The sequence below is a fragment of the Festucalex cinctus genome, chromosome 5 (genome assembly GCF_051991245.1).
Source record: "Festucalex cinctus isolate MCC-2025b chromosome 5, RoL_Fcin_1.0, whole genome shotgun sequence".
NCBI classification, from domain to species: Eukaryota; Metazoa; Chordata; class Actinopteri; order Syngnathiformes; family Syngnathidae; genus Festucalex; species Festucalex cinctus.
In genome coordinates this window covers 20,224,575-20,252,459 of record NC_135415.1, presented here as the reverse complement: position 1 = coordinate 20,252,459, position 27,885 = coordinate 20,224,575, and the positions used below count along the sequence as shown (strand labels likewise).

The following is a 27,885-nucleotide window of genomic DNA, read 5'->3' as shown; positions in this document are numbered from 1 at the left end:
AAACGTTTGTCTTCTAATGAGTCCACTATACATAATTCCATTTCTGCCATGAGTGCACATTGAATCTTCTGTTGAACAGCAGCCGATCATAATGAGGATGTTGTACAATTCCTGCTCTCATTGCGCATACATTCGTGCACTTATGATGCTTTCAACTTTTACGAAGAGACTTTTTTTTTTTTTTTCGGCCATCATTCACGGCCCACCGACCCCATCGGACCATTACACTCGTATCAGATCGGTGCCTTTGATGCGCCCGGCGACAGAACAACATAAATAGCGAGCACAAGGCTGTGAAAGATTTGCAATGCAGTGCGTTAATTAACGAAGGCTTATAGCAATTAGGCACCCACGGCTGGTATGCGAACGCCAGCGCAGTCACGCAGAGTGGGACCGGGCGGCAGAGTAACACCACTGTTTACTGAACACAAAGGCCGCAAACGAGCTCCGGGAGCGAGTCCGCCGCCAAGCGTCGAGCCCCTCTTTCAAACCGGTCGCCACCTTACTGCGGAAATGCGTTTGCTACGATTTTTGTTATTCGTCTGTGCGTGGCTATGCGGCGCACCAGTATGTTTAGTATAAACAGAATGTGTGACGCAGTTCGTGGAATAAATGACAAAAAATGTAAAAAAAAAAAAAAAAAAAAAAAAAAAAAAAAAAAAAAAAAAAAAAAAAGATCGACAATTTTTGAAGCTTGTGAGTAACAGCAAGAATTCATCATGTTTTCTTGAGGGTTTAACCATCATCTATGGAAAGAAAACTCCAAAAGCAGATGGAAAGAAAATGTCGCCCAGGAAAACGCAGCAGCTTTAGCCAACACATATATTTATCCCAGCGTTTAAACAGGTTGTGATTGTACTAATCTAATCTGTTCCTCCTCGGCCTCCTCACACTTCATGAATCAAGTGCAAAATATTAGGAAGTCGGTAATGAGGTGAATGTTTGAAAAATGAAAGCGATAATGACGGCAAGGTTTTGGTTTTCAACGTGTGATGAAGCTTTTATTGACAGTAATTGTACAAGTCCGCTGCGGGCGGGGCAACGGGAGGTCACGGCGACTAACAGATGCCGAACGAGTTTACTTAGCGGACCTTCTGCTCCTCTTATCCCAAGAGAAGTTGGCTCCGTAGGATTTGGAGCGAGGCTTTGGGCTCCGTTTGTCGGTGACGTCGTAGCTCCAACCTGGAGGGCAAACATCAGCGTGAGTGACTGGTCGGCGAGGACGTCGCGTATGCTCGCCTTGGACCGCTTCCAACTGCGGCGAAGGCGCCGGGCGGACATCGGCGAGCTGGCTGTTGTCACCCAGTCGTAAACACAGGACGGACGTCTTTTCAACAAACTTTTCCCAGATGCGCTGAGGCCTGTTTGAACTTGCAGTTCTAATCCACTCGTTCGCACTTTGGATGCAATTATTTCCAATCTTTATATCTGAATGTGTATTTGAAGCCGTCCGTGTGATCGTTAGGGCTATTTGAGGAGAAAATTTGTATTGTTTAACTTAAAAAGTCAGCCTGTATTCACTCTATATGCTTACAAATACTATGGTAAACATCTTTCTTGTTTCTCTGCTATGTTCCAGACCTGATGGAGGGTGTTTGATCCAATAAGGATACTCAAACACAACAAAACTTTGAGTGGACTATTATCGTCCCACTCTCCACTATGACTGATAACTTTTTTTAAATGAAACTATCTTGCTTCCAAAACAGTACACAATGCGTATCAATTGTAATATTGTGACATTATCTCATGCATGAATTAAAGACATGAGAAAATTAACACAGAATTGTAGTGATAAACCACCAATACGTTTTTTTTCCAGGGCCGAGACAAGTAAATCGCTCCCTAAAGTTTTCTAAGTGAATATAGTTTTCCAATTTATAACAATACCGAAATATTTAACTTTCACTTCTAACAAAAACAAGTGAAGAGAGTTAATTGAAATTTTAAATAAATAAATAAATAAATTTCCCTTAAGTTTTAAATCGAACACATGTTGGTAGCTCACTGAGTGGTGAATGCTTGAAAATGTTGCGTTTCTAGCGAGTGGGTTCATAATTCTCAAAAGTTCTCTATTTCTCAAAGGATATTCACAAAGACAGTAAAACATTGCCTGAACATGTTCAAAACTTCTTTGTGACAAGAAAAACTGTGCAACATTTTACAAACCCTGAACAAAAAAAAGGGGGAAAAAAACAATTACATTTGCAAGCATTTGCCACTTAGTGAGATACCAGCTTTATTGGTGTTTAAATTTGGGGGGAAAAAAGTCAGAGGCCAATATCCCTACAGAATAGTTGACTTCCATCGTGAATGAACAAACCCAATTTGCTTAAAAGGCTGAAACATAATTACCGTTTTTCTCCGCAAAAGCAATGGCGTCTTCCTTGGAGGAGAAAGACAACACCATGTTGGATAAGGGATCAGCACTGCAAAACAAAACTAAAAAAAGTCAATCAAGAACCTTGTACGTAAAACGTGTTTGACGAGCGTCGTTACCGAGCGGTTTCGTACCTTGAGGCCCAGCCCATCAGCGGGTTCTCCCAACGTTCCCTGGTGTCAAAGTCCATCTTCCACTTCTTGGTGCTGTTCACGCCCGACTGCATGGCGGTTTTGGCGGGCACGAAGATGTGAACTTTGCGCGTTTTCACGTGCTCCTCCGGCACCCCTGTCACAGGAGTGATGTCCTGGGAGTACAAACAAGAGGCACAAACGACCTTTAATGAAGCTCCGGTATGACTATGTCGAGTCACACGCAGTTGGTAAGGTGAACTGAGGTGAACATCTGCTTCAGATGCTACGTTATCTGGCAATCAACTCAAACTGCGCTCTTCCAGGATGTTCCATTCGATTTGTTAAATGATGTCTCCCCCCCCCCCAACATTTGAGAATGAAAGATTTGCGAGGGAGGGGGTTGAGTTGCAGGTGCTCGAAAACGCCAATGTGCTCTCCATGCCAGAGAGCAGACTATATCTTTTGAATTACGCAGTCTTTCCATGCATGAGCCAATATTTATGTCCACTTTTATACTATACACTAAAAACGTTTTATTGATTCTGATTTGAACATATATTTAAAGGCAATGTAAATGTCAACATTTCATAAAGATATATCTTTCCCACAGCTGTCCAGAAACTCAAGTTACCTTCAGCCTTTTGGGATGGATTCAGTTCTTTTAAATATAAGACAAAAGCCTACAGGTGCCTCCGCACAGGCCAGTGACCCGAGTCCCAGATAGACCTTTTTTCACCAAAATCCAGAAGTAGCAAATACAGGTCCAGAAAGTAAAAACCCTGCGAGTTTGGTTTAGCACCTGATGCTAGCTAGAAAGCTAGCTAGCTCCCTAGCAGGTAAACAAGCACCACGGAGCTAGAAAGGGAGCTAGCTAGCTAGCACCTGAGGCTAAAGCCAAAATGTGGCACAGTTTTACTTTCTGGATTGGGATTTGCCATCTCTGCCAAAATCATTAATACTCATTGTGGAAGTAAAAGTTACAAGGACAAAAAGTCTGTGGTAAAGAATGGGGGGGTTCCTATGGTGTCCCACTGCAAACATGTCAGTAAAAGCCTGATGATTGTGGTGATATATTTACACTAGAGGTGTCAAAATTAATGGATGAAATCGACAACTAATGAATTATGAAATTCAGAGACAACCCTTTTTTTTAGTTTTATTAATCAAGAGTGCAGTAATCGTTCAAAGCCAGTGCAGGCTTTTCATTTTATTAGCCTCCCTATTAATCTCCCCCCATATAAAGAATTTGATTCACCGATGGAATAATCGATTCTAAAATTATTTGATAGTCACAAGACAGCCCTATTTCCCACCAAGAGAAAGTAGGCCACTGTAACAAGAAGATGGAATAGTTCGGGTGGTTGGTGGAGATGTATATTCCGGAGCAACTGGTTCCCCTTCAAGCTATATTAAAGATGGGGTCCAATTCTTGCCCGAATTAGCAAACAAGCGATGGGAAGCGGGCGACAAACCCCAGACGAACCTCCCATCGCGCCGGCAGCAGCCACCCAAGACTGGAGGCCTTCCCTTTCAATTGAAGTATTTTACACGTTTCAATGCCCATTACAACTTGAAAGAATCAAATTTTCATCATTGTCTGTCATCCGCCGCTTGATTCGTAGAGAGGAGGAAGGCGGGGGGTGGCGGGGTCGCTTTGCATGAACTCCCCACAAAAGCCCGTCTATGCTGCAGCAAAAGAGCTTCCAACGCTATTTAAGCCTTATAAATAAATGACAGGTCCAACTGCTAAACGACGAAACATCTTTGGCCGTGCTGTGACTCAATGTAATTATAAACAAGATCTGCACATTGAAAGGATTGTGAAGAGGAAAGGAGGGACAAAAAGGGGGAGAAGAATTCACAAGTGCTTGGTAATTATTTCCGTCTGCCCCATCTACTTAACCTTAACAATTCCTGCGTGTCGCCGAGAAGAGAAAAACATGTTCTCTTCACCCGAAGGGAGAGCGGCGGATGGCTGATGACACAACAACACCCAAGACAGTGTGAGAGTGCAACTAAATTAAGACGACGCTGTTTTCCTTTGCAAGTAGGAAGCTGCTGAAGAAAGCCAAACATGTTTGGAAACGTTGCCGTCGGCTGGATTTAAGTAGCAATTGGATGTTGATAACAGAAAGATCCAAGAGACCAAACCAAGACTTGATTCTCAGCATCGGACAATTCAAATAAATGTCCTCCCAAAAATGTGACTTAGATTCTGGAACGACCTGCTTTTTTTTTTTTTTTTTTCTTCTTCATGATGCATTTTTCGCCTGATGCGACTTATTCTCCCAACCGACTTATAATACGTAAAATACCGTAATATACCGTATGTTTCAATCAGGAATGTACTGAACAACATCATTACTGTGAGAATGTTTGATTCTCGCCATTCACACCAAAAAATGTTTTGACTTGGGGTGTTAGGCGATTACAAGTTTTAATCGTGATTAATTGCTTGACATCAATACTTAACAAATTTTACATCTGTTCTAAATGTACAATAAAATGTGCATTTTTTTCTGCTTTCATACTCTTCTTTACATAAAAGTGGGGGGAAAGGGTTAAATTAATAGAAATATGGCTGCATCTTTTAACCATTGATACAGTAATTCCATAATTCATAAAAATGAGTCAAAATTAAATAGATGTACTGTACTGTAAAAACAGAGTTTGATATTGATTTGTGTTGGTCATTTTTCTGCCGCTAGATGGCATAATTGCATTTGTAAGACGGTGACAGATCAGTGCATTTTTCTTTTCATCATATTAAGAGCTATCTAATCTTTACATAAAGTAACATTAAATTCTGCATTTTTAATAATGTAAAATACAAATTGACCCCAGTCTCCCAAAACATATACATTATTATTAAATACTGCTAAATTTTGACGTGGATGTATCTGCTGCGTTGCGACTAGAATTTCCCCCAGTACAGGCTTTCCAAGTAAGAGACGGTCATTAATCACGTTAAAGAAAAAATAGTGGCTTTAAAGGAACTTTAAATTAACGCACTAATTTTGACACCCCTACTTTTGACACAGAAACGTAAAATGCATTTTCTTTACATTCACTCGACAAGATAACATGTATATGTTATGTCCAGCAGCATTAGTATGAACACTCGACACTCCGATTTCACCATCCAGACGTAAGAGAAGTAGTACGGTGAGTGATTCATCCGGATTGAGTGGTGCTTGAATCACATCTCACTCAAAGGTCCTTGATGAAGGCGCTAGGATGTGTCAAAACAAAGGCACTGGAAACACACTTAGCTCATTATGGGCCACTGTAAGCACAAGTAGGAGTCTAGACTTGGACCGTGGGTCCGTATACATGAGACCGAGCACTCACGAGGTGATCGGACCCGGCAGACTGTGGGCCACAATACTGCGATTCACAAAGGGAACGATTGTGGCTGGAATGCGATGTGTTCCCAGGAGGACTAGGCAGCAGCCTTCACAAAAGGAAAAACCCGCACGGTGGGCACTTTTTCTTCTGCCACGTACAGGAAGCAAAAATGAGAACTATCAAGTTTGACACTATTCACAGGGCCTTCACGGGCCCCGACAATACCTGGCTGCGCAGACAGAATGCAGAGCTTAAGAGCAGGGGGGCGCCGGCGCTAAAGTCTCCGTCACGTGAAAGCGTATCGGTATTTGTGACACCTCCGGGCCGCATGCCAAATAAAGAGCACAGGGGGGGGGCTTGTCGCGGTGGGGCCGCCACAATGCTAAAAGACGGTACCCGTAATGCGCTGACTGGGACCTGCAGAAACGCCGCATGCACATGATAACAAGCACAATATGGCTGCGTAAATATACTGTGAGAATGTATATCTGAACTGCAGGTTGAAGCAAAATATCATATGAGATTTTTTTTAATGCTCAAAGTAACCACGAAATCAAAGATCTTTGGCCCTATTTTGGCATTTCAAGCTAAGTCTGACTTCCTGTCCACTTAGAGCATTTTGTTATTTTGCACTTGGATGACCTCCCCTCCTTTAATCCTGATTGGTTACGTTCAATCTGCCATTAATGACCATGACTGTCAGACTTTTAGAGTTGTTTCCAAAAAGAAAAAAAAAATATCAAGGCACAGCTAAGGAAGCTTAGTAAGGCTCAAAAAAGCGCGGCTGTGTATGTGGGACAGACACAAACTTTCTTCCAGCCAACATCATGTCCATATTGTTTGAATGATTTACTCAAGATTGTTCACATTTCCTGCAATGCATTTCCCACAGATTCTACAGTGGAAATTCAAACCTACTTTTGCCTCCTCAGTGATATCTGCTCTCAACATTCTTGCTGATTTCATTTGCAGATCTATTTAAAAAAAAAAAAAAAGTAGGGTACATTTTAAGGATTTTTTGTGGCAAAAGTAAATGGAAATAAAAGTGCCTTGAAAATATTTCTGACTAACAACATCCAAGAAAACGCACTAGACAATTCATCTGAGATCATGAGCAGCCAAGTTGGATGAAGGTAGAAAACGCGTGGGGGATAAGGACTAGCAGCTAATACCGAAAGACCTCACGGAGTTTTGGCGGAGCGTCGCCAAGAGCTGGGAGCGGCGAGTCCGTTGCTGTTGGTTCGCTTAGCCCCGCTTTTCTCGCTCGAACACTTGATACTCCCCTCGCGGCTATTGAGGAGAAGAGGATTATTTTAGTCCTAAAACAAACCATAAAAAGAAAATTCACATCTGTTTGTGTTGTTTCTTGACGGCTCAATTATTAGAAAATCATCTGCGTATAACGACGCCAAGAGGTGGACGTGCAAAACGTTAGCATAGTAGACCTCAGCTACTATTTTCATGGTTGCTTTTTCTTTAGCACTTGAACATACTGTATATTCAGTAAATATTTTTATATTTATAAGTGGCTACATGTTTTTAGTGGTGTCACTATTGAATATTTTTAGAATCAATCTATCGATTATTCAATCGATTAATCTGATTATTTTAATTTTGCATTAAAGTGTATTAAAAGAACCATTTTGCCCCCCTTATTACTGTTTATTAACCAGTCACTGGTGGTTATTTTATAGGTGTAAGTTCACAGGTGTAAGCCCTGAATTTTTTGGAATTATCTGCTTCAGGAGCTGAGATAGCAATTATTTTTAGTAGGCATTGACAATATTGTTGAATTTCCAGAAAAACTTTAGGTTTTCGGGGGTGACTCTAAAGTCACCCATAGGTTATAGAGACGTGTTTTGGCAGGCGCTTTAGGATTTAGGAAATTCATGAAGGACAACAGAAATCAGTGAACAATTACTGTTGATATGCTGAAATCAGAGGATTTGGACCATCTTAAAATAAAATAAAAAAATGTCTCCAAATGATTACTCGATTATTAAAATAGTTGTTGATTAATTTGATAATTGATTGTCGAGTAATTCATTAATTTGACAGTGCTACATCTTTTTACACTTGACAATTACAAATTTAAAAAGATGAGATGCCCACAAGTGGAACAATTTTTCTTATTCTAGAGTCAAATTATGAGCGATTATTTGTGCTACCTGTAAATAAAGGAATTCAGTTCATTCTAATGTGACAACTAAAATAATTGATTGAGTGTCTGACCGATGGACCCTGATTGTTTGACAAAATGTCTCACTCGACAGCAGACGCCATGACAACTATGACACGTCGGTCATACGGTCAGGCTATCGTAGCACAAACATCCGTATGGCAAAGCTGCAGGTCGGCAGCCCGGAGAGGTCGGAGGGTCAGTGGAGCTGAATCATGTTGAGTCAGCATGTGTTGAAAGCCCAAACACATCACCCTTAACCCCACCCCCCGCCCCGGTGTCCAGGCAGCACCCAGACCCAGACCCTCACTCAACAACCTCTGCCGGTTCCCACCTTCGCAACATCTTTGAAGTGTAAAAAGTTTGCCAATTACTGATTTGTACGTCGAAACAAATCTCAGGTTGCTTGCTCGTGTATGGGAGTGGTCGTGGCCAAGAGAACAAGAAGCAGCTGGCGCGAGGGTCATCTTGAATCTCACATTACGCATACCATCAGGATAGAAAAGACCGAATGGGCCTTTGTGGCTATCATGTCTGCTGTGTTGCACCCTATACATGCTTGGTTCGAGTGTTCTTTTGGACAGATGTTGAGAGTTTATGCTAAAATGACTTTGAAGCCTCCATCTTTACTAAAATAGCGCAGATCGAGAACAACTGGACAAACAACAAACAACAAACACTGGACTGCAATCAATAAAAAACACTGTTGACACATTGTTGTTAGCACAGTTTGAAGCGCCAACGAAAATGTGTTTGGAATGACAGCTTCATGAGTCTGAAATACCTGAAACACGATCTGAAATGGAACCAGCTATTAGAATTTGTCACTCATTTATCCTGCCTGTCTGTAGTCTGGAGTCTTCCAACAAATCTCAACAGTGATACATTACTCTTTGGTGGATTAGTCTACTCAGTCCGTCCAGTTGTTTAATGGTACAACTACAACAAGGAGCCAGGAGGGGGACAAAATATGTGGTTTCACATGAAATCAGACAGTGTCCATATTATAAACATACTGTGTCCATCGGAGTAAACACAAGTAGCATGCAAGCTTTTGATTCACTCTGCCAACAACATTTGGAAAGTGCCTATAAAATAGCTCAACACTGACAGAGCTAAGGACTCCTCTTAAGAGGCTTAGTCTCTATGGAAGAGAGTGCTAATGAATGAAGTCCTATTTACTGGATGTTGCAGAATAAAGCCACTTGTCTGACGCCCTTCAATGACATCCGACATCCGCAGACACAGCTGACATTTTTTATTTCACGTGCCTTTCGAGAGAGCGTCCAGACAAAACACACTTGAGTTTGTGTCTAGGGTGGGAGCGAGGGGATGGGAGGTGGGGTTGGGTCTGCTGTCGCGAACGTGCTCGGTGTCTGAGGCTAGACAGGCTTAGAGAATATACACCCCTGTGCTGCCGACTTAAACTGCTTGGGCTAAATATAGCCCGCCTGCGAGCAGTTTGCGTTTTATAGTGATTCTGTCTCTTCCCTGGGCAAGGAAACTCATTTGATTTTAGTTTTATGTTGTATTGTTAGTATGACAACAAGTTCCTGTTTGAATAACAGCAGCTTTTACTACAACGACCATGGTGAGAATGTCTACTCACTGGCTAATGGTATTAGTTAATTGATTCAATAATGAAACAAAAGGACTTTTTGTCCAACCACTAATGCTCAGTTAGGATTGATTATCATGTTCATTTTTATCTCTGCCTAACCTCAGAGGTTGTGTCCACTGTCTAGATAGCAGGATCACACAAAAACCTTTTAATTTCCACGAAATGTCATGGAAATGGTAGTAAAAGGTAAACATTTTGTTCCTATTCTTAATAAAAACTACATTATGAATGGTTAAGTACCAAGTTGTACAGAAATGGGAATGATGATTTAAATCTGAACTGAACTTCAAGGTTTGTGCTCTAGCCATGGCTGAGCAATTGACCTTACTGTAAACCACGCCCGCGTGACCTAGTAAACCAATCAAGACGCAAGACATCACGTCTGCGTCGGCATGTGCATGTTGCTATGGGCAAACAAAGCAATGCAGCTCCCTATGATGTGGTTATCCAAAGCCAAGAAAAAAAAATCCAATAAAAATAGTTAAACGCTGAAGTTACGGCTTGTATAATAAGAGTGATAGCCATTATCCCGATCAACTAACCGGCGTCCTGCTGTAGTCACGGCTTGTGTAAGAGAAACACTGTCCGGTTTATTCCCTTCCCTAAACAACTACGAAAAATGTCTGTGCTGGATCAAACTTTGTGGAACACCACAAGACCAGTTGAATTCCTTCAAAATTACCAGAAACTACTACATCTGCACTAAGCTAATACTCTCCATTGTTGTTTTTAGTCAAAGGCTAACGATAACTCCGGGTAGATAACCTTCCACGCGTTTGTTGACTTAGTATGTACTATTAATGCCAACAAAACATTGAAACTAATCCGTATTGAGGGCCATTCTATTTGTAGTTTCCACTTCCATCTTTGTAAAGGCAGAGGTCCTGATTTAGAGGGTTATGGTGTACATAATTCAGAGCAATGAGGTTACATAAACCACCGACCCACTACATCTTTTGGATAGTTTTTGAGAAGCTGCTGACAGCCTAACTTGCACCGATGAGAACATAGCCTCGTTGGCAGAAGTAATAACAACGCTGTCCAAAACTTCCCTACGCCATACGAACTAAGCAAAAGCGTGATTGGTTGTGACACAATTAGGACGATGATAATTGGACGCATCTTGGAGCTTTCATGTATTTCATAACAAGACGGCACGGACTTGGCGCCAAGAAAGATGTGGTTTGGTTTTCTCACAATCAGATCAGTTCAGTTAGACGTTATCTGCGAACATTGCAGTTCTACTGCTGGCTCCATTGGCGGTGTTGCCACACAACTATAAAGGAATCTGAAACAATTGTGGGGGCTTATGAATGTAGCCTGTGTCTTTGCAGCAATCACCTTGATAGACAATCTGACATTTTGCATTCTGTTTTCAGTTTAGGGCTGAATTAGACATCATGAACCCTTTGGACTGAACACCCCACAGAGTTTGAACCACAAATCTTTTGCTCAGATGGGACATTAGATGTCCAGGAAAGACTCCTCTAAATGTACAAGAAAGTAAATATTTCCCAGTTAGAAGACTCACCGTGCTAAGCATTAAACGGGCCAAGATCCATGCTTCAGCATATGTCTTTTCTTTGCTTCCCCTCTCAATTCCCCACTCACCAATAACCTCTCCTCTCCCTTGTAAAACCCAAGTGCCTTAAGAGAACTCTATAACAAGGCTTCACAAGCACTTTAAGATGATGGTGTTGTCTTTATGTGGAGAGAGGAAGCGTGCTTGCCCTCAGCTAAATTCAACATAGATACTCAGACATATTGGCATTGGATTATCGCTTATTTTACGTACTTTCCGGGACTAGCGGCGTAAACGATCTCTGCCAAAGGGCGAGAAAGCAAAGCAGAAGGCTGGGCCACGAGTGAGGGAGGTCGCAGACATTCCGTGTAAAGCTGTGTATCAGTGGCCTGCCAGCCGGACGCTGGGAGCTGCCCAGCATGCTTAATCAAACAGTAATTACAAACAAAAGCAGGTCGGCATGGGCAGTCTAGGGAACAGCTCTGGGCACTGGGGCTCCATCACGCAGCCCCCCCCCCCCCCCCCCCCCCCTTTCTTCTTTTTGGCAGGGTCTCAATTGAGGCGCTTTTTTGACAATGTGGCAGAGACATGTCAAACTTTTTTTTTTTAAATTGCTCAAAATGGTAAGTATTAAGGGTAGTTATTGTCATTCTGTAGGTTTTTTTTTTTTTTAGTCCATTTGCATTAACGTTTATTTCAATGATAGAAAGAAAACTATTTAAATTTGTTTCCTCTGGATATGAATGGCTTCTAGGAAATACTTGTTTTTTTATTAATTGCGAAATGAATGTTAGTTGCTATCCAATAAATCTTATGGTATATTTTTTCCCCGCAACAGTTAAGAATGTTACTGATGTGTCTATAGTGGACATGTCTTTCATTGGCGAGTGACAATACAGTTTGAACTGCCAACAAAACATGGAGATGGGAAGGGGACATCTACAAAAAGATTTCACAATTTTGATGCTTCATATAGAATACCAGACTTTTCTGTTTTATTAATACTCTAACGACATAAGCTTTCTAGGCTTACAACATCCAGGAAATAATTGGTTTATTTATCTCAGTATTCTTTCTAAGCTCGAGAAAAATCCTGAGCTCCAGGAGACTCATCCAGCCACCCCCCACCCCTCAAACCTCCCGATCCATCTGTAATGGAGATGAGCAATGCACAAACTGCGGATGCAAGTTCCTGTAAGCACTGTTTTGTTTGGGACAGATGGGATCGATGGGCAAGATACTGAATGTCACCCAAAGATTCAGACAAGACTTTTTGGCGCTATATCAAAAGATCGTTTTGCCGCGGCCAATATGCAAGCTCATCTAAATGAGGTTATTCAAAAATGTTGGCACCACGACACAGCACTTTCTCCTCGGGCTGCTCGGGAGGGAGGCCGCATGCAAACCCGACATAACCTCTCGGCGGACTGAGACCTTTGTTTGATTGGTCTAACCAGAAAGCAATTCGCACTTATTGACGTTCGGATGAATGACTAGCGTGCTGACATAGTCTGAATGCCCAAAAGGGAGAGTGCTCCCATTAGCATCTCCCATGTGAGATGGGGACCACTGTACTGTAAACAGCTGAGGGCCTCTCTTTTTGGGCCCGTTTGAGCAAGTGTTGGAGTTCTTCCCGCCCTCACCAGTAACAGCGGGCCACAAAGGGTCCTCTGTGGGCGACAACACTGAAGTGGCCACTGTCTTTTTTTTTCTTTCTTTTTTCGCGAGTCTCAGGGTGTCTCACAAACTTTTTCCAAGCTTCTTTTCTTTCACCGCCACCCCCTCCTCATTTTTGAGGCCCTTTTTTTCCCCTCCTGTCCGCTGTTCCTCTCAGTAGCCCCCACTGAGAGGACAGAGACAGACACTCCACCCAGCCAAAGGTTTGTCTGCCAGTATGGTCAGCTTTGGTGCGGGACAAAAGCACAGTGACGCTGCCCACACACAGAACCGAGCCCCCCACCCCCAACCTAGCAAACCCCAAAACAGGCCCACAACAGACTCCCTCATTCTTACCAAACTCCCTATTTATTATCTCCGATCTCACTTGTCTTTTCATGGCTTTAGCAGTAGGAACTCTTAAGGTCCAGCATAATCTGCTCCCAGACAATTGTCCACCTCGGATTTGTTCAAAACCAATTTGATTTTTATTTTTTATTTTTTTAAAGAAACAATGGAAATATACACCATTGATTGATCACCAATGATCAGTTTCTCTCATTTTGCTTTCTATCGGTACATTTGTGTAAACCATTTTTTTAATTCTATAAATTAATGACAATTCTAAATATAAATATTGTCATTTAGAGCAATAATGCGAACAAATAAAGTTTAGTGTTTGGTTTGGTCTCTTTTTGCCTGTTGAACATGTTAAAAAAATTCCTTGCGAAAGAAAAAACATTAAAACATTAGTTTAACGTTTAGAGAATGTTTAGAGAATGTTGTGATCTTGAACGAACCAGACAAACTCTGACGAGAAATCAACATTCACTACCTTTGAAAACGTTTGCTCCCTCAGTGGGATATGGGTAAAATTCAGAATTTTATTGAATTGAATTAAATTGTCGGCCAGTGTCCCCACCCAAATAAATCCGCATCGACAAATAGGATTCGGCGCATGTCGTCCGTCTCCCACCATTTATGAATATTTTCTCGGGCCGAATTTTATTCCCAGCACGTCTCTGGAGTCTGGATAAACAGACCATTAAAATTAAAACAAAAATTAATTGTAAGAAAAAATAAAAGTTTGCTATGATAGTAGAACAGCACTTTTTTCGCCATACATACATTTCCTTGCTTTATCAAACAATTTAAAATGGCTGTTTTGTTTGAAGCACACTAGTGACATACACAATGAGAATGAGTTTGTCTGAATTGCATTGAATTCACTTCCTGCCAATCATATTCAAATTCATATTCATCCATTGAATTGAATTCTGAAATTGTTGAATTTTGCCCAGGGCTAGACTCCACATACTTCACATAACTGCAAGTGTATTTTCTTCCTTTTGTCTGCATTTTATGGATCAGGTATTGCCAAAAAAAATTAAAAAGCCAAAAAAATAAAAACTATCTAACTGGTCTCTGACATCTCTTGTGGCTTTTGTGGTTCCATTGCATTTCAAAGAATCTGCTTTTGTTTAGTGTTGTTCCGATACCGTTACTGGTATCAGCAGAGGCCCCGATACTGCACTAAAACAGTGGTATCGGTATCTGTGACTACTAACAAGTAACATGCCGATACCATTAATTCCAAGGCTAATATAGGACTTTAGATGCAGCATCTCGTGTCTTGCTTGTGCACAACATTCACTGATATGTGACATGTTCACTGCATGCTGATCTAAGACATCCTATTGGCCCTTGAATGCTCTAAACCAATGGTAGGGCAGCTTTTTCATGTTGAGAAAAAAAAAACCTTAGGTATCGGTATGGTATCAGCATAAGCTGATACTGCAAAGCTGGGTATCGGAATCAGTATCGTGAGGCAAAAATCGGTATCAGAACAACACTACTTTTGTTTTCACTTATATTGGTGTGAGGTTCAAAAACAACTGCGCTACTTCATATGAAAAGTATGAACAAACCCCCTAAAGACTCATTATGTGGGATGTTTTTACAAGATTAAATTAAGCTGAACAATATGAGCAAGTTCATGAGTAATAAATTCAGAAGATTCGGAATGTGAAGACTGCAAGTTCAACATACAAGGCCCAAAGTGGATCATAAAACAAAAGCTACATTCGGTCCATATTCATTTACAGTGTATTCACAAAGCAGCCACATCAAACTGAGTTTGGAGCTTGGCTCGTGGTCTCTTGTGAGGAATTTGGATTTTCTCCTGTGGTTGTGTGGGTTTTCTCCTGGTTTGCATCATCCCATATTCCAAAAACCTACACATTAAAAGTTCAATGCAGACTGTGGACAAGAAGATTGCCTAAATGTATGAATAGTTGTTTGGTTCTATGAAGCAATTGATTGGCGACCAGGCCAAGATTTACTCCACCTCTCACCCCATGGATGGATGGATGGATGGATGGATGGATGGATGGATGGATGGATGGATGGATGGATGGATGGATGGATGGATGGATGGATGGATGGAATTACCCTCCGGTTGTCTGCATTCCTTACTGGTAAATTATAAAAATAAATGCCACTTTTCGCAGGTGGTTTAGAAGATTGCAGCTTTTAAGGTAATGAATATTATTGAAATCACAAGTTTCATATTTTTTTGAAATATTTTGTAATAGTCATTTTATCATTTCACCTTACCTTATGTCTCCCATCAGCGCAAATCACTGTATCATAATTATAGTGCTTGCCAGAATTTCACACAGTTTCCAATTTGACTGATTCCAGGGTCAATTTGGCAGACGACTAGAAGGGTTTGTAACATTTTCTTCCACAAAAGCGTAATTGTTCTGGCCTCTGATAAAAGCATTGTGTAGTTGGAAAGCAGCGCATGAGACAAGCATCAATTTGCGCGTCACGTTGTAACAAGAAGGGAGTCCTTACTAGTTTCTCATCAACTGTGATAAGCTGTGTGTCTCGTCCAGCTCCCTCTGCCAGCCTTTGTGCGGATGTGCTTGTAAACCTAAAATCATTAGATACGCATTACACACGGAGAAAATCAAATCATAAAATACATGACAAGCGGCAAAAGTGACAATTACGCAAGTCAGACTATCGCGGAAAATGAAGCAACAAAGTGGGAACCCCCTCCCCTCCCCGCCAACTATTACTTCTGTCTGGTGAATTTCTGGCCGAGTGTGGCTCTCATCCTAATGACAGGACGTGCTTCGTGTCAACTGTGGTCAACTGTCCGACGAGGACCGACAGTGTAGCTCTTTGTCAATGTGCAATGCGCATCCACAGCGCCATTCTTTTGAACAATCACAAAGACACTCCACCGCTTTGCCCTCTGTAGTGTCGGTGCCGATAATGTACGGATTTGGAAAAACATGGTCCGATAATGACATACAATACAATGATACTCATAAGTCACAAGCATATATTCTTCCTACTCTGTGAAATAGGATTCATACTGTATTAATGCCATTCTGATAGGATGAGAATCTCGGTCATCCGGGAGGGACTTAGGCAGCTCAGGAGGGAGACTAACGTAATAATTGAACAACACAACAAATTGTTAATTAAATTTGTTGCCAACCCTTTTAATAATCAATTTTAATCAATTAGTTTTTGCGGACCAAGTATTTTTGATGAGCTGAAATGCTACTTTTACTCTGTTACATTCAGCTTGCTACTTTGTATCCATTACCGCTTGTGTTATTGTTTGACTAGCTCAACCTGCAACACGGCAGACTACAAAAACTTTTCAACTGAACAGAAACAATCTACTACTGTGTACATTAGTTAACATTTTAACAGATAATGTAATTGCTACCTAAAAGGCCAGTTTTCATTGAAGCCCCTTAGCCTGATGTTACTGGGCATCCTGGAATAAATTAGATAATAGTACCAAATGCACAACAGATAGAGCTGTGCATGATATGGTGATAAATTAAAGCATACGATACAGTTAAAAACTTCACATCTTCGGCTGTCAAGTTGTCAACAAGCCATTTCCTTGGCATTATGGAGATTCACTACTTGATTGTGGTACAGCAGACTGTAGTTAGCTCCTCTGTTTGTTCGTAACCATTTACTTATCTTACTTACTACTACAATTTACTTACTAGTACAATTTTTGGCTACGCTACCTTCCTCTAGACTTACTGGGGTTTGTTTTCTTTTTCCAGTCATGACAAAAACATTTCAATAGGTGAAACTGTTGAGCAACTTTAATTTTCGATTCCAGCTGAGGTAGCATTGGCTACTACTTACTAGCTGTCGAGCTGAGTGTTTTAAAGGACGTTAAGACATTTCTTTGTTTTTAATGTTTTTTAAGCCTTGACACAATCATTTAAATGGTTAATACGTACGTTTACCTTCCACTTATTAAGTCTTCTTTTTTTTTATAGGGCATAAACGCATCTGAAGTGTACTTTTAGCCGGTGGCAAACTAGCCACACAGACTGCGTGCTACGTTCTCTTTCTCTAGCTCTTAGAAGTCGCATTTGTTCCGAATTCATTCCACGGCCGCGCAAACCCACGTCGAAGGACCACACAAATTAGGTTATATCTACCTGAGGGGGTTCAGGAACGCTTTAGAAGTCGCGTTTATCAAAGAAAGACGTCCCAGTCCCACAAGTGACATTGAGGTCGCCATGTTTGTTGTCAACAAGCACATACGGCAGCCACGGAGGGACAAAACAGTCAAGAACGCGAAAAAGTGTGGCAGCCTAGAGCGACCCATTCAAATCCAGACATGTACATGTTGCACAAGACGGAGATTTTTTTTTCCACAGCCCTTTAAACGAGTCATCACTTCCAGATATTTACAAAATCCATGCAACCAATTGCTCTAAAACGATGTTATGGTGAAGGAAGTCCAGATGTGGTAGAGCCCTTTTACTTGAGCAAAATCAAAATACATAAAAGTACTGACTTGGACATGTACGCAAGTACGAATGAAAAGTGAATAGAATAAATAAAATAATGTCTATTATATTGGGCATTCCGGAATTTGGTGAAATGTTTTTTTAGAACATACATTTGATAAATGGACAGGTTATTGTTGTGTTTTGTTTTTTTGTATGATTTTGAGGGAAAAAACAGGAAATTATCATTTGATTTGTACACTTTTATGGGGTTTTGTTTTTGTTATATTAGTTACTCTGTTTGCCAATCATATGTAAACATCCATCCATCCATTGTCTTGACCGCTTATTCCTCACAAGGGTTGCAGGGGTGGGGGGTTTGCATAATTAACATCCTACAGGAATAAATAGATGCCATGGTGATATAACAGGATGACACAAACATTAAAAATGACCTATAATGACAAATCACTTTGTTTATATTATGTACCTTTTTCATGGCATTCAGTTTTAACATATACCCTATAATGTAGCACAGACACATTCTAAGTATGATTACACTTTAAGTTGTAAATGCGTCAGTGCTTCCGATAGTGCAGGCCTGACTTTACACTATTGATAAATATGCACAATGATGTTGTTATTAACAGTTTAGCCCTGGCAGAGGCTAAAACAGCGAATCAAATGATGGACTTTTCCAAAGTACTGAACATATTATATGTACTCTCCATTTAATTTTGCCATTTTTAGTCAGATACACAAGACAACAGTCAGGAAAATGTATAAGGAAAAAAAACTTTTATTGTTTTACTCTTCATATCTGTACAAATACCCTCAAACATTTTGTATGTACATATGACATTTACATAAAAAATACAAAACTATATATTCATAACAGAATTTTGTATTTCTCTTGCTGATGCTTGAAAATAAAAATGCAATTACAGGAAAAAAAGAGAAAAGAAACAGAGTGTCGAAATGTGATATTGTGTTGAATACTGCAGTAAAATACGCGTTAATCCCATCGTAGCTCTGCGAGAGCAACATTGGCATAGGGAAAAGACAACAGCGCACAAATGTTAATGGCACATTGTTTCCAAAGTCATCAAGTATCATCCCAAACGTACCTTTTTTTTTTTCTTATTGTTCTAATGCGACACTATAAATGCTATCGTAGAACGCTAACAAAGCTGAAGGCCTAAAAGTGAACTGAAAAACAGGAAAAGAAAAATTGAATGGCTCTTTTTTTTTCTCTCTTCCATTTTTAATTACTGCTGTGTTTCATTTGTTCAGGAAAAACCATTGAGAGGCTCCCTTTGGTCAGTTATTATTATGATCTGTAAACAAACCAAAAACACATCTGTACATAAAAACAAGGTGATATATTCCCAATAAATAAACACACAGCCTGAACATGCATTTACGTAGGTGTGACATAAACATCTGTGATAGAGATTTGACAGTAACAAGCAGATTTTCTTTTTCTTTCGTTCTTTCTTTTGTCTTTTTACAGCTGAATGAAAGCGGAATGCAATTTACAGCATTTGTCGAGGACTTATACTTACATGGTAACGTGACAAATAAATAACACTGTTTCTCTTTGGACAAATATATTTCTTCATGATAATAAACAAAGAAAAGTAAAAAGCTCAACAACAACAACAAAAAAAAGGGAGAAAATGAGTGGTAGATCGTAAGCCTGACATTGTAAATGTATAAATAAGAAAACACAACAAAAAAAAAAAGTATAAATAAACATCTAAGCAGACTGGACTATATGTATACTTCCTTTTTGTTTAAAAATAAATAAGCATACACGTCATGTACAGTATGGACATGGTTCCTTGGGACTGGCGTGATTGGAAGGGGGTGGTCATGTGGGGTGGGGTGTCGATTGAGTGGCTATCCATCCAGTATAGAAGATAAACGGACATAGGCCTTGTAGTCTTCATCGTCCTCATCCTCCTCCTGCTCTTCTCTGATGGCTATATGAAGGAATATAGCTGTTGTATGAATGCCGACCACAAGACATCACTAGTGAGTCATAAGGTCTACAAATGGCTGGTCAGGGGGTTGAAGAAAGAAGGGAGGGGGGGGGGGGCTCAGAGGGTCCGGGGTCCAGTGGATCGGGGTGGATTTGTGAAAGAAATGCAGCTTTTCTGCTCTGTTTGTTGCTTCGAACAGCTCAAACATCAGCAACACAACTTTGAGGTATTTCCTTTTCTTTTGACTTTTTTTTGTTTTGTTTTTTACATTTTGGACACACAATGCAAAAAAACAAAAAAAAATACAACAAAGCAAGGCTGACAGTATTACAAAAAAAAATGGCAGTCCCTCGTCAATCCAAACATTCGGATATGAGATCACATTCAGTGGAAAACAGCAAAGACAATAAAAGTTTTTTTTTTGTTTTGTTTTTTTGTTTTTTAAATGATGAAAACAGGATGTGGGTGAGCTTCCTATGTCAAATATCACATTGAGAAATATTCAACCCATGAGGTGATCGTAAAGTTGGTCCCTCGGGTGTCATAGCACGAGAACCTAACAATGAGACATTCTTTTGAGCGGAGCAACATGGAATGTAAATGTGATACTTCCTTCAGGGCTCTTGCTCAATTTCAACAACCGCTTTAACCTCCAGCAACCCCCCCGCCCCCGACAAACGCTGTCTGCTCTCCAGATAGATAGGTAGTCTACACGCGATTATCAAGGTTCAAATGCGCCGTTCGTCTTGACCTTTCACGACACCAATGTTACAATCACCGTCACGTGAATATCGTGAAAAGGGTTAGTGGGGGCATATTCACAAGAGACAGTGGAAATGATTGATTTACAGCTGAGCGAAATAAAACATATTTATACATAAACTCAAACAAGAACACACAAATATACTAGTAAAGTGAATTGGGGAATTTACAACTATGGATGGGCATTATAATAAAATATGATTGGCTTCATTGGTTGTTGAGACAACTTGCGTTTTGACAATTTATGACAATAGAGTGCTCTATATGAATAGTTCGTAGTCATTGCACATTCTAAAAACGTGCATGTTCATTGAAGACTCAAAATTGTCCATAGGTGTGAGTGTGAATGCGACTAGTCCGAGCTACAGTGGAGGTGATATGGACCAATATCAAAATAGCGAAACTCCACATAGAATTGACGGCCATTGAAATGTATGGGAATTTTTTTTTTTTTTTTAACAAATGTTCTCTAAAATGACATCTTTTATGCAGCACCATTAGTCTAAAAACAGTATTCTGGTTAATATTTTGTTTGTGGCATATAAATTAAGCAGCAAAATCCACCTGTTTATATCCTTCTCAGGGGTGGCCATTATTTATTTTTTATTTTTTTCACTCACACAAACAGTACACAAACTTACATGGCCTCCCAGGCGAGGAGGCGAACCCATGCCAACCAGCACCGTAGGCAAGGGACGACAGGGGGCGGCCATTTTGCCACTTGCTCTGGACTAAAAATGACATCACAGTTGCTCAGGGCTAGGGTAACGACCAATCACGGCTCTTGTGAATATCACATGATGTCAAATTCACAAAGCAGGTGAACAGTGATTGGTCGTTACCTGAGTCCTGAGCAACTGTGATGTCATTTTCAGTCGACAGGACGTAGCAAAATGGCTGCCCCTTAGATGGATAAAAATGGGTGGATTTTGCTGCTTAATTCATATTCCACAAATGCAATTATTAATCAGAATGATGCGTTTAGGCTAGTGGGGGCACAAAGAACCTATATTTGTAAATCATTTAAACAAACCAAAAAAAAAATCATCAAAAAAAGCAAAAAAACGCTAAGCCTCCATTATGCGTTTCCATGAAAACAAACAAAAACAAAAAGACACTTAAAAAAAAAACAACAACCATTATTCTACCAGCATGGAAATAGGAGTTCAGAACATTCAGAGGCTAGCTAAATCGCCTGTATTTGTGAAATGTATTCCAAATGCCCACCCTTACTTATAGTTACAGGCGCGTATGACGGAATCGCTCCATTAGTTGCTCGGCTGAATGAGATTTAAGGCAAAATATACTCCGGCACACATCACATACATGTGGATATTTACATATGACGATTGTTCCACTGCAAACGCCCACGTCACTCGCGTTGAATTAGTCTCTCTGTTACAATGCTTTGCAGAGGAATTACATTGGGGAATAAAAAAAAAAGAAAAAAAAAAAGACAACATCATGCAAGTCCGTTCCGTTCCAAGTCCGTTCTCCTTGCGAAAGCTGTACTTGGTGGTGTGTCTGGGGTGGGAATTCAGGGAAAGGAAAAGAAAGGAAGGGAAGGGGCATGGGGGTCTTTTTTAGCAATGTGGAATATTGTCTTTTTACCTTGGACATGGGAGGGGGGTGTTTCTTTTTATGGCCGTGTTGTCGTATGTTACTTACAGTTGCAAGATCCCGAGTGCTTGACCTCCAGCAGCACCCCCTCGGAGCAGGCGGCCTGCTTCATGGCGCATTCGCTAGGGTAGGTGGTGTTGTCGCTGGCGCACACCGCCTCGTCCGTCCGGCTCTCCGGACACGTTTCTTCGCACAGTGAGCAGCGTCCTCGGCTCATGCGGGCGTCCCACAGACACTTCTTGCCACCGCCGCACTGGATGTCCTCGCACGACTTGGCCTCTGGGGGGCGCAGAGAACAGGCGAGGGGGTTGGGGAAAGAGTGATATGTACGGTTTGGGAGCCGTTTCTGTTTGATGTGATTTGTTTTCACACGTGATCTTCTATTAATGCAAACCCGCACCTGACCAGAAGGGGCAGAAATACTCACACTATATAGTTAAAGTACAGACACTTATGAGGGGAAAAGACTGGCAAAAGTAGAATTGATGATTCGACATTGTTAGTGAAGTAATAGTTAATTTAAATGAATGGAAGTGTCATTAAGAAATAGCCTGCAAGTATTATTATTATACATAGACTGTTATGACACCACCAAATAGATGACATGTTGTTGTCCCTTGTGTTAGCATTAAAGAGGAAATGAAAAAGAAAAAATCTTGACATTTATACGTCCCACTAGTCTAAATACGATATTCTCGTTAATATAATGTTGGTGGAATATGAGTTAAGCAGCAAAATCCACCAGGTTTTATCAATATCAGAAGGCGGCCATTTTGCCACTTGTTACTGTCGAGTGAAAAATGACATCACAGTTGCTCAGGTAACAACCAATCACAGCCCAGCTTCAGAAAAGAGGTGAGCTGTGATTGGTCGTTGCCTGAGCCCTGAGCATCTGTGATGTCATCTTCAGTCGACAGCAAGTGGCAAAATGGCCGTCCCCGGAGATGGATAAAAACGGCTGGATTTTGCTTCATAACTCATATTCCACAAATGTAATATTAATCAGAATGTCATGTTTAGAGTAGTGCGTTTACATGTAACATATTATCGTCAAGAAATGTTTAAGGTTAACTCCCCTTTAAACTAGCGGACTTAAAAGCAAAGTGATGTGGTCGTTTGAGAAACACAAAGTGTAATTCGCTTGTAAATTGTATCTAAAAAAGAAGAAGAAAAAAAAACTCTCCAAATTGGGTCAACAAATCTCAAGACACCATTGGGCGATGCACATTTTGATAAATTACTAAACAAATTGCAGAGCTAAGCTTCTCCATTATTGTCACTAAAGCTCCCTGGTCCACGTTCCTCTACGTCACAACTGTCCCTTTTCTGAACATCTAAATCCCCACCAGCTTTTGTATCCACTACATTGCAGAAATCTGTAGTATATAGAAATAATTTTTTCATTACTTTTTGCTGTATTTTATATGTTAATATACAGTAAGTAAGTACAGTATTAAAAACAAAAAATATTGTTTAAAATGCAGTAGAAAAGTCAATGTGTATATAAATTCAGTGTAAAAGTAAAAATTTGTTGCAAAAATTGATCCTCAAATAAAGTACAGATAACTTTAAAAAAAAAAAAAAAAAAAAAAAAAAAGTATGGGAGTATTTCTATTTGATGGACTTGGCTCACTCCTGCACTACGATTTGCTGTTCCTTTCTACTCCCCCATCAGGAGAAATGTTGCCAACATCAGGAAATAATCAAGCGTCCATCATTTCTTGAGCAAACACTCACCACGGAATGTTGGCAGCAACACTCTCGTTTGAGGTGAAGTATGTGTGGAAGGGGTGCAGTGGTGGGGGTGTTACTTACTGATGCATTTGCCCTCGTAGGCCACCCCGATGGAGCGGCCCAGGAGGCAGGTGGCCCGCCTCAGGTGGCAGGCGCTGGCGTAAATGATGCCGTCGTTGCCGCACAGGTACTGCTCGGGAGACGTCACCTCGGGGCAGATCCGATTGCACGTCACACAGTAGGCGTTGTTGGTCTGGTCCACCACGCAGGTGGAGCTGCCCGGGCACAGCACGTCACGGCACGTTTCTGCACGATGGAGGAGCGTTACAACACAATCCAATAACAAGACAATCAATGCTGTCGGGCGAAAACCTTCCAAGTCCAAATTTGGTCAATTTGATATTTTTTCACAAATTAGTCGTTCCTTATGATGAGTTTGTTTTTCGAAATTACAGTTTCTCTCAGTTTCTTCGGTGCATTTCTAGGGTTAGAATTGAAAATGTCAAAACTACTTGTTAGTTTTGAACATAAGTGTGTCGCTTGTGCGCATCAAAAAAGCAGTTTTTTTTTTATTTCTTTGAACAAGTTGCTTTGCTTTGCTTTGGCACATCCATGCATGCGATAATCGTGAAAAAAAAAAGGCGTGTTCTTCCTGGTTAAAAAAAAAAAAAAAAAAAAAAAAAGAAAGAAAATTTAAAAAATAAATAAATAAATCCACCTGTGCGGCCCAATACGAAACAGGGACCGGTATTGGGCCGTGGACCAGTGGTTGGGGACCACTGCATGTGTCACTTACAATTTAGAATAATGCTCATCACAACGTTAGCACAAAGTACATATATTTTAGTGCTGTCAATATTTTTAGAATCGATTAATCTATTGATTATTCAATTGATTAATCGACTAATCGGATTAATTTTAATTTTTCATTAAAGTGTATTACAAACGCATTTTTTTCCAATGATTTCTGATGATGTTGTACTGTGTTACAGCTTCGGTCATTGTTTTCCAAAGTAAAAACAGATGTTTGCAAATGTCTTATTTTGATTAAAGACAGAAGAAAATCTTCTTTCATGAAGAATGACAGAAATCAGTAAACAATTACTTTTGATATCCTGAAATCAGTGGATTTGGACAATTTTAAATTAAAAAATGGCTATTAACAATACTATTATTTTATTTTTTATTAAAAGTAGTTGTTGATTACTTTGATAATCGATTACTTGTTGATTAATTGATTACTTTTGACAGCTCTAATAACATGATTAAGTCTTATTAATTTGCACAGAATGACACAAAGACGTCATTCTGATGACATGCCCAATGACTGACTTTCACTTTTGAGAGATGAACGAAGAATTCTGAGCAAGACATTCATGACTTTTGCAAGTAATCCGTGACGTTTTGCCATTTGTACGAAATTGTTTCGAAAAATACACCTACTGTGGTGCGAATTTCGAAAAATGTACCAAAGTGATCCAAGAAAAACAGCAACAACCCATAATGTGATGAAAATAGCTTGAAAACTTTAACGATACAGTACAACTCCAAATATATGCAAAGTTTTTTGTTTGTTGTTTTCTTTTTTCCCCTGAAAAATAATGGTTTTGAAGATGCAAAGATTCTGCCCGAAAGAGACGAGGTAGTGAGATGAGAGAGAAATCCACAGACAGACAGAGAGACAGACAGATAGAAAGGGACTGACTTTTGCATTTTCCTTGGTACTGCACGTCCAGGTCGGGGTGCGCTTTGCATTTGGCCTTGAGCAGCGCGCACTCGTCCTTGTAGGTCTTCCCGTCCGAGCCGCACACGGGTCCCTTCCACGTGACGTTGGAGCAGTCTGGCGCGCAAACGCACCGCGGCTTACTCCTCCTGTTCATCTTGCACCTCTTGCCCGGCCCGCAGTCCACATTATCGCACGACTCTATTACGCAGCGGGGGTGTGCAGAGGGAAGCGAAACCAAGTCGGTTACAACTGGCGCGCCAACGATTACGCACGGCTTTAAAGGAGAAAATACGCATGCGTAATAATGTGCAAACCAAGGGAAATTGAGTGCACCTCCACCTTTGCAAGGTATGCAATTGGGGGCTCCGCCGTTGAAGATCATCCACCTGAACAGCGTGCTGTTGGGGACGTCCTCCTCGGTCCAGGACGTGCCCAGTCTCCCGCTCCTGCAGCACTCCTCCCTGCTCATCCCGGGCATGTAGAGCACCTGGCAGCGGCCGTTCTTGCCCTGCTGCAACCAGCAGTTACCAGCTGGAAACGACACCAAACAAAAATACATCGCAAATGAAAAGTTGACACAAGCAAACCCCCCCAAGCTATTTCAGCACTCGCTCCTGTGCGCGTGAGTGACAGCGCGTACAATGTGAGCACCAAAAAAAGAGGGTGCTCCTAATTCCCACAGCCGCGGAGTGTCTAGACATGCAGCACTAATAAGCAGCAGCGGCGCGCAATGACGCGCCGAACACGCTTTTCTTTCTACACCAAATGTTTAGCACAATCGGACTCATGCGTAGGTGGCTTCATTCAAGCCAAAACATTTGCAATAAAAACAAAAACATAGAAACAAATCCTTCTCAAATTTGCCACAACTTACTCCAAACAACAGAAAACTTGTCATCTCACTTCAAACGGCACCTGTTTTGCGCACTATTTCACCTCACGAAACCCCCCCCAAAAATGTACAAAAGTTGCCCGTGCACTCCAGATGAATGTGTGTGTGGGTTGAGAGGAAGAAATAAAAGTTGATCAAAGATGAGAATGCCTTACCTTGAACTTTCTGATGCTCCATGAGGTGGCAGAACCACACGAAGAAGAAGAAAAAGCCCGGCTGGAGGTGATCTTTCAGCATCCCAAACATGATGGAGAAAGAAGGCAAAGTGGAAAGAGAGGAGAAGGAGGAGGAGAAGAAGAAGAAGGAGAAGAAGAAGAAGCGGCAGCAACACGAAAGCGCCTGTTTTGACCCTGCGAGGCAGCGCAAAAAAAAAAAGAAAAAAAAAAGTAATCTGCTTAAGGTAGCACTGTTGAATAAGTGTCAGTCTGAGAATGCAGCCTCTCTTTTTAAATCTATAAGGGGTCTCGGGTTGACTGTCTCTGGTGGGCGGTCTCCTTTTTGCCGTGGGGGTGGGGAGATGTTTTTTTTTCTTCTTCTTCTTCTTCTCTTACCAAAGTTATTTCGTTCCATGCAGTCAGGTGACATGTAACTTTCTCCTGCACCAAAAAAGAGAAATTATGGAAGCAATAATTGTATTATTATTATTATTTTAACTATTATTTTACTAATAAATTCATAAATAATGATAATAATAATAATAATAATAATAATAATAATAATAATAATAATAATTTCTTCCATGTCTCAAGGTGCTTTTCTGCATTGTTATTGGACATCTGTCCATCCATTTAAAAGGGCTTCTATGGCGGTAACTGATATCCCCCCCACCCCACCAACTGCAAACAAATGTGTAAATCTTGCGATAGAATCACCACCTCCATGCACCAATAATATGTGCAGGTCCCCCACAGGCGCGCATGCGTCTAAAATTAGTACAGACAGTTGTTTGGGTTTCTCTCCCGGGTCAGGATTTTAAATATAATCAAACCTGTTTCCGAAGGGGCTTCAGACAGAGGAGCCGGGTGTTACGTTTCACTGAATGGAGCTCACACACATACAACACGAGCTCATACACGCGCGTGTACACACGGCGCGGCAAAGTTTGTGCCTTTCAGAAGTCCTTGTGCGACCTCTTCTGCAGGAGTTTTGTCATAGTGGAAGAGGAGCGACTCTTTTTTTTTTTTTTTTTTTTTTTTTCCCAAGCAGACTCCGCCGAGAGGTGACGATACGATCTGGCGGCTGGCTAGACAATCCGAGAGCAACCCCCCCCCCCAATATTCTCTCCCCGGTGATCCCATCTTTTTCAACAACACCACAAACATGTAGTCAAATATAGCTCATTGATTAATTCATTCATATTGCATCATTCATAAAAAAAAATAATAATAATTGCGCTGCGACTTCAAGTGGCTTTTTTTTTTTTTTTTCTCAAACAAAAATCAGGGGTCATGAATATGTGCATTCACATGCATGGGACCACATGAGTAGCCTGCAGGCCAGTGCTAAAAATAGCTCACCAGTGATCAGACATTGTGATTT

The 27,885-nt window shown here is 40.8% G+C and overlaps 2 protein-coding genes across 5 annotated transcripts; both read right to left on the bottom strand.

Annotated features, from left to right (window-relative positions):
* Positions 1-973: 973 nt before the first annotated feature.
* Positions 974-17,499, bottom strand: ndufs4 (NADH:ubiquinone oxidoreductase subunit S4). Its single transcript, XM_077522256.1, has 5 exons — positions 17,334-17,499; positions 15,700-15,778; positions 2,515-2,687; positions 2,356-2,429; positions 974-1,182 (listed from the first exon to the last, which is right to left on the bottom strand). Exons 1-5 carry the CDS (start codon positions 17,435-17,437, stop codon positions 1,079-1,081), a joined length of 534 nt encoding a protein of 177 aa, XP_077378382.1. The 5' UTR covers positions 17,438-17,499; the 3' UTR covers positions 974-1,078.
* A 911-nt stretch (positions 17,500-18,410) lies between these two features.
* On the bottom strand, positions 18,411-26,769 carry fsta (follistatin a). 4 transcript variants are annotated; one of them, XM_077522740.1, is made up of 6 exons: positions 26,502-26,769; positions 25,788-25,985; positions 25,434-25,652; positions 23,810-24,034; positions 22,043-22,273; positions 18,411-19,612 (listed from the first exon to the last, which is right to left on the bottom strand). In XM_077522740.1, the coding sequence occupies exons 1-6, from the start codon at positions 26,590-26,592 to the stop codon at positions 19,530-19,532; spliced, it is 1,047 nt and encodes a 348-aa protein (XP_077378866.1). In that variant the 5' UTR covers positions 26,593-26,769; the 3' UTR covers positions 18,411-19,529. The 4 variants fall into 4 exon arrangements, with proteins under 4 accessions (XP_077378866.1, XP_077378867.1, XP_077378868.1 ...); XM_077522741.1 differs by having other exon boundaries at positions 25,794-25,985; positions 26,502-26,768; XM_077522742.1 differs by lacking the exon at positions 18,411-19,612 and adding an exon at positions 21,226-21,898.
* Between the last annotated feature and the right edge of the window lie 1,116 nt (positions 26,770-27,885).